Genomic DNA, 6,967 nt, shown 5'->3' on the forward strand with positions numbered 1-6,967 from the left:
CGCGCCGCCGGGGCTCGCTTCAAAGCAAGGAGCAGTCAAGAGAAATTAAAGTCAGAAATGGTCGGAGCAGCACGGGCAGGGGGCACCGGGGGGCACCGCAGCACCAGCACCGCTCCTGGGGTGGGGGCCGGGACTTGGGGGGGCAGTGGGAGTGTGACAGCCTCCAGATTCCCCAGCGCTCGGATAGAAACCAGATTTCAGTGCAAACACAGAGAAAATTGCTGCATGTGGGACAAGGTTCAGTGTTCTGGTAGTGGAATAAAAATGCAGTTGCAGTCTTCTAACTGTAAGGAGAAAGGAAAACCAAGGCGAGAAATAATAATTAAAAAAAAGAGAGACTGCTTTCACACCAGCAGCCAGACAACACAAACACAAGCAGCTGAGGAGGTGGCATGGTGGGGACAGGTGTGCTGGCAGCCCAGGTGCACAGGGTTTGCAACAAGGAAACCCATGCACTTACTCTCCCTGGGGCTTCTATATGCTCTGAGTTTGTTCTGGCGAATGCATGTGTCCTGGAAAGGTATTTCCAGCTGCAGAGGGTGGTGGGCTCGCTGCTGCAGCAAGAGAGTTGCCAGGGGTGCAGCTCGAGGTGCAATGCAAGACTCAGAGCAGCCCCCCACACACAGCAGAAGCTGCCCAAGCACTTCCTGGTGTTTGCCCCAAACACCAAAGGAAAAGCTGTGGCAGTGCTTTCAGCCCCTCTCCCCACTTTCTGCCTGCTGCACAGAAAGCTCACAGCTGAATTCAGGCCTGCTTCAGCTGCAGACCTGCAAGGAAGGCTGACCTGTCCCGTCCCACAGCCACCATGCTGCAGCCAGCCCTGGATACACACAGTGAGCAGGGGTGCATGCAGCAGGAGGAGCTCATTGCTGCACCAGGTCCTCACCCAGCTGCAGCATCACGGGACTGGGAGCAGGTGAGCAGATGGGCCATTTTGGCGAGAAACTGCTGCAATCCCTTTTGCACCATCCTGTGCTCAAGCCAAGCATTATAGAGAGCTGAGCAAATGTATGCTAAGGATCCAAGGGTGGGCTGAAATCTGACCTGCAGGAGCCCATTTGGCTGTTTCCTCAGTCCCAGGCTTAGTGAAATTATGCTGCAGTGAAAATACAGCAATTTCCAACACCAGATAGGGCAGCAGGGAGCTCTCAGGCTGGCAGCATCACCGCGGCACCTCCTGCCCCACAGCCTCAAGTTGGAGGATGCCTGGAGGATCCTGGCCAACCACTCTGACAGCAGAGAGCTCAGGCTAAAAATACGTCTCCGACCGATTCCAGTGCCCCAGCCTGCAGTCTCGGCTGACCCCTGTGCCAGGCTGCTTGTCGATGAGCCCGCAGCACGTGACAGTGAGCGCAGGGGGCAGCAGGGCTGCCGTGCCCTTTCCTGGCTGCTGCACTGTGGGCTCGCACGCGATGTGAGCAGCCAAGCATAAATCCCAGGGCATGGGGCACAAGGTGAGTGAGGAGGCAGGCATCGCCCAGCACCAGGAGGGAGGGGGGAATGCAGCCCCAGCAACGAGCTCACAGCCACCACGGATGATGGAGATGCGCTGGTTGGTACCCACAGGTGCACCCCGCGTGCATCATCTGTGTGCTCAGAGGAAACTCAGCCTCCTTCCTTCTACAAAGCCATGTTACAGATAGAAACAGCAACAACAGGCCAACGTGTAGGATTTTACAGCCACTTAGATCACAAGAAGCTCCAGGAGCAACTCCCCAGGCTGCCTCCTATGGCAGGCAGCAAGGATGGCTGAGACACTTAGCACATCGTCAGCATCCCAGTGCCCTACAGGACGGCCCTGCAGCACTCCAGCCTCACAGCCCGGCTCCACAAACAAGCTCCAGCCACGAAACCTTTCCAGACACAGAAACCATTCCGGCTGCGGGCAGGTCTCACCCCGCTGGAGGGGCCATCCCGGCTCCTGGCGCTGCCAGATAAGGGCCCAGGACCCCTCGGCTGGCACATTCCTCCCTTCTCCCATCCAGTGGGAAATATTTTCCGTGCGTGTCAGCACTGAGCAGCAGCCAAGTCCCAAAGCAGCGCCTGGTGACACTCCGCAGGCCCCCGCAGCCCCCAGCGAGGAAGAGGAGGGCGACTCACATGTGATGAAGTAATCCTGCTGCCGCTTGAACTCCAGGCCCATGTAGTTGGGGCTGAACTCCTGAAACTTGATGGTGAAGCGGATCTCCTGCTCGGGCCGGTTGCACGTCACCAGCACATTGGGGTCCATGACAGTGCTGCAGGCATCTGCCTGATCCTTTTTCACCAGGTACAGCTTGTAGTACTCGTAAGGCTTGGACGGCTCCGCCTTGGGGCAGATAATGTCCAGTTTGTCCCCAATCTCCGGGTAGATGACCAACCCTTTCCCACTCATGAATCTGAAAGAAGAGGAGAAGGCGAGACGTTAGCAACACTCACACCCCGGTGTTCCACCCCGCGCACAGCCTACAATCTATTTTGGACATAAATTCCTCTGCTCTCCCTCCACAAACTGCTTTTTTTGCTGTTTGACACCAACATGAAGCTCTCCTGTTCCCAGCAGCAAGGCCAGAACCTTCCCACCACTGCTGCCATCCCACAGAGCCGGGCTGGGCTCTGCCCATGCGGTGTGCCCCAAGGCAAGGCAGCCAGCTTCCTGCAGGGCCGGCTGTAATTAGGGAGCAGTGGGGAGGGATCCCTCCCCACCCCGCTCACAGAGGAATTCCTGTCCTTACATGGCAGGGAGGGAAGCATCTCGCAGGGCAGCTCCTACCCACCCGGCCGCTGCCGCGGCTCAGCAGCATGCCCAGGAGCGTGGGAGGACCGGATGGAGAGCAGCGAGGAGGGAGGAAAGCTATTTGGGGCTGGAAGGCAGGGCATTGCGGAGGGAAGGAAGGCAATGTGCTGGTAATTAACATTCAGATTTCATTATTGCAGAGCAATACTCTGAAGTAGAGGATTAGGGCAACAAGGAGGGAAGCAGCAGAGCATCTACTTTGATGTAGGCAACGTAATGCGTTCTGATGGAAGATAACATGGGAATGGATGTTCCTGCAAAGCTCTCTGCTGCAACTCCCTCATGTAATCTGTGCAAACCGGAGCTGTGCTCCGCCGGGCTGCACACATCCACAACTCCCCTCCTCCCTGCAGCCCCTGCCCCACGCCACGGCAATGGGGCTGCCTCCTCCCAGCGTCAGCGGCGCGGGCTGAGGTTCCAGGCAGCAAGGAAACAGCATCAAACATACAGGACCAACCTGCTCTGTGGCTGCTGTGCAAGTCTTAGCAAGAAGCCGCGGAGCTGAAACCAGAGCTGCAGCAGCCCAGGCTGTGGGCCTCTCGCTACACGAGATTTACACGCCAGGGAAGGCAGGCGGAGCCCAAGCCCACACACACCCGATGCCCTCGGCAAGGGCTCCTGAGTTGGGTTTCGGCTGCAGGACTGGGAGGGACAGAAGCAGCAGGCATTGCCTGCACCTCACTATCAGCCCATTAGGCAACTCCACGAGGCCAAGTGGGGATAAGCAGCTATGACTGCCCTCCATCAGTGTTGCCTCAGCCATGGAGCTGGATTGGGTGCGCTGGCTGCACCATCCCATCTGCCCCTCACTCCCTCCAAGGAGAGCAGAACACAGCAGCCTGAGCGGTGCAAGCAGGTCACAAGGAACGGGGACAATCTTCACCATCCCCACTGGACCAGCTGTGTAGAAGCAGTTCTGACTCCTAAAAGCCACAACCTCTGGGACAAGGCTCTCCAGCAGCCCCAGAACAGAGCAGGAAGTTTCACCTCTCCGCAGCCAGGCTGCCGCAGGAAGGTGGAAGGCAGCCGGCGCTCCAGGTGAGCCACCAAGTAGGTCAGCTGGACCCCAGCCAGAGCATTACAGGCGATAAAGGCTTCCCCCACCCATTGCCTGTGCCCTGATGCAATCCCAGGAGATGTTCAGTCAAAGATGCAAAGAAGCCCCTGCCCCTCCCTCCCCTTGCTCACCAACCCCACCCTATTCGAGGCCACAGACATGCAACACAAGTAAACACTTGCATGCTCACTCACAGGTTCCCACCCTGCGAGGCAGCTGGATCCCACATTCATTGCTCCGCAGTTGGGCTGAGTCAGACGTTTTCTGGCAAAGGGCTCCCGAGTGACTCAAATTCCCTCCTTCAGCCTCTGCCAGCTCCCTTCTGCCCAAAAGATGCCAAACAGGAAGCCGCAAACAAGTCGAGCAGATGTCTCGCGACTCCAGAGCCAGGGCAGAGGGCTCCCATCCACCTCCCAGCAGCGCCAGCACAGCCCGCGTGCCATCCCCGCGGCTCCGGGTCGGGTCACGCCAATTTCTGAGCGCAGCAGGATGGGAAAACGTGGGGAGGGAGGGAGACGATAAAGGAACGCCACTGAGAACATCCGAACACAGCTCCCTGTTGGCATACCCTAATCTCACAAAACTCAGAAACGTTTGTTGTATTTGTTCTTAAGGACAATATCACAACCAATTTTCTTAACACGAACGCTCCATCTCAACTTCAGAAGCACACAGCTTCTGCCTGGGCATCAGCCCAGGAATATTTTCCAGGCTTTCTACACCAGCACCAAGAACCATTCACCGTCACCGCACGCAGCACTCTGTCACTGTCATCCCATGGCTCCGGGAGCTCTGCCCCACAGATGTTTTCTCCTCCATTTCCCCCTCGGTGTGCTCCTTCTCTTCTCTAAAAGCAGGGCTGTCTCCAAGTGAAAAGGCTCTTCAGCCTTAGCGGTGATAGGAAACCCCTGAAAGTACCTTCAAAATAGCTCCCTCGTTTCTCTGAACCCTTAATGATACATCAAGGCTTTTCCCCTCAAATTTGGAGGTGTTTTGCAAGCACTGGCTTGTGGCAGCTATCCTCCCATTGGGCGAAAAAGGTGAAGAGCACCATTCCTCACAAGAACAGCCAAGAGAAAAGCACCAAGCATTTGGAAAAGTCACCCTTGGACATTATTAGAGCAAGTTCTGCACATGAGAAATTTTACTTTAAAAGGGTCTCTGAAGGCAAAAAAAGGCTCAAACTCCTGGCACGAGGTGACTCATCCTTACAAGGACACATCTCCAAATTGATGTTAACTGGAAAGAATGAACAAATTGCTTTTAAATTAAAAGGGAAACTCATTGAGCCCTAGGAGCACATACTGTAATTTTGGGGAGGATCTGCTGTATTCCTCATCCATACAGAGGATGATTTCCCTGCTTTAAGGTGGGGAGCGGAATCAAATTCAATTCAACCTTAAGGATGAAACTGTGACTGACATCTGCATAATAAAGCACTCGGGGATGCGGCTCGAGACATGCAGTGTATTAGACAACTTAAATTAGGATACGGCAGACTGGTGAAGCACTGAGAAGGAGGATGGCTGTTGCTCAAAGCAATAACCTACTTATGTCCCAGCCTCAGACAGCTACAGCCAGCACTGGGGATGAGTGGACCCCACGGCAGGGATGGGGTGGGAATGGAGTAGGAATGGAGCGGGCAGCACACAGCCTGCAGCACCTTCCCCAGCACCTTTGTCACCCAAAGCCTCCAGCCAGCCCTGCTCTTCTGAGCAAATCACAGCACGATGGTTTCAAGGGCAGCAAAACCAAGCAGCCTTGTCAACCTCTGCCCTCCTCTGCTCTCCCACCACCCCACAGGAACGCTCTCGCATCTTGCACTGGTGCCAGCACAAGGATGCGAGGTGCCCATCCTGCACACACTGCATTTGCTGGGGTCAAACACACAAGAAAGAAAGCAAAGCTGCTGCTGGGCTGGAGAAGCACGGGCCGCTGCACGCGCTGTGATGCTTCTTCCCCAAGGACCTCCCAAGTCTAAAGGCTGGAGCCGTTCAAGTCACTACGAAACCAGCGGCAGGCACTTAAAGCCGATGCAAATCGGGAAGCGTGCTCTGCTCAGCTCAGCTGGGCCTCCTTTTTATCTGGAAATCTCAAGTGCTTCATGAGATCGAGCCTCGCAGCCGCAGGAGACAGCTGAAGGGCTTTGTCACCCCCGAGCGCAGCGCTGCTGCAGGCAGGCTGACGGCCACACGGTTGGCTCGAGCTCAGCTCCGTCCGCCCCTGCAACCCAGCGCCTCTCATGGAGCGCACAGCCTCCCCGCGTGCCCCCCTTTGGGACATAGAGGACATTTCTGCTTCGATTCGTGGAGTATTTGTAACCACCGTGAGTTAACAGCTCATGGAAAACATCTCCACATCCTTTCTTCCGCTGTCAGACACAGTGGGAAAGACTAACTACAGTTACTTGAGTCACTTGCACTCCCAGCAGGCTCACCACATCAGGGTGATGCTGGTGGCACTGGCATTGCCACCCACAGACCCAGTCGGGCTCCCAGTGCTGCATCCCGGGTGTGCAGCCCCGCGCACCGGCCGGCCCCGCAGCCCCACAAATTCCTGGCCCTGCAGGTTCCTAGGGAGCTATCAGGTGGCAGCGTCCAATTTCCTCATTGTTTCGGGAGGTGTTTTCTGATGGGAAAGGTGAAAAGGGTATTTGTGAGCCTTGTAAACCGATTCCTCCGAGTTGGGTAAACAAGGGGAGCTCTGTTGGCAGCCAGCCCCTGCAAGCCGGAGATGCCTGAGCTCAGAAACTCAACCGGGGGGCAGTCCCCCACCCAGCCAGGGACTCAGGGTCGCGGGGGGAGCCCCATGCCCCAGTGTGGATGGAATCAAAGGGACAACCCCTGAACCCCCAGCCAGTGGGAGCCGACAAAGCGACAAGGGCGCAACAAGTGGGACCAGTGCAGTGACACAGGTTCCGTGCTCCCCAGCTTGCACAGTGTCTGGTGTCAGGCACGGCTGCACTGGCATCGCAAAGGGAATTTAATTGGAGAGGAAAAGGACCAGAGTGATAAGGGATAATCCCTCAAAATATGCCGCTGGGCTACTTAGGGGGATTTCTGCGGCCTTTGTTGCACCAGGCTGCACTCAAGTCAGTTTGCAGGACTCTGTACCCCAGAATGTTCCTCAAGCAA

The 6,967-nt window shown here is 56.3% G+C and overlaps 1 protein-coding gene across 2 annotated transcripts; it reads right to left on the reverse strand.

Moving 5' to 3' along the window:
- Positions 1 to 6: 6 nt before the first annotated feature.
- LOC104912128 lies at positions 7 to 6,310 on the reverse strand. Of its 2 annotated transcripts, none has more exons than XM_010715104.3 (2): positions 4,028 to 6,310; positions 7 to 2,378 (listed from the first exon to the last, which is right to left on the reverse strand). In XM_010715104.3, exons 1-2 carry the CDS (start codon positions 4,060 to 4,062, stop codon positions 1,685 to 1,687), a joined length of 729 nt encoding a protein of 242 aa, XP_010713406.1. In that variant the 5' UTR covers positions 4,063 to 6,310; the 3' UTR covers positions 7 to 1,684. The 2 variants fall into 2 exon arrangements, with proteins under 2 accessions (XP_010713406.1, XP_010713405.3); XM_010715103.3 differs by lacking the exon at positions 4,028 to 6,310 and adding an exon at positions 2,519 to 3,050.
- Between the last annotated feature and the right edge of the window lie 657 nt (positions 6,311 to 6,967).

This window comes from Meleagris gallopavo, chromosome 9 (genome assembly GCF_000146605.3).
Source record: "Meleagris gallopavo isolate NT-WF06-2002-E0010 breed Aviagen turkey brand Nicholas breeding stock chromosome 9, Turkey_5.1, whole genome shotgun sequence".
Lineage (NCBI taxonomy): Eukaryota > Metazoa > Chordata > Aves > Galliformes > Phasianidae > Meleagris > Meleagris gallopavo.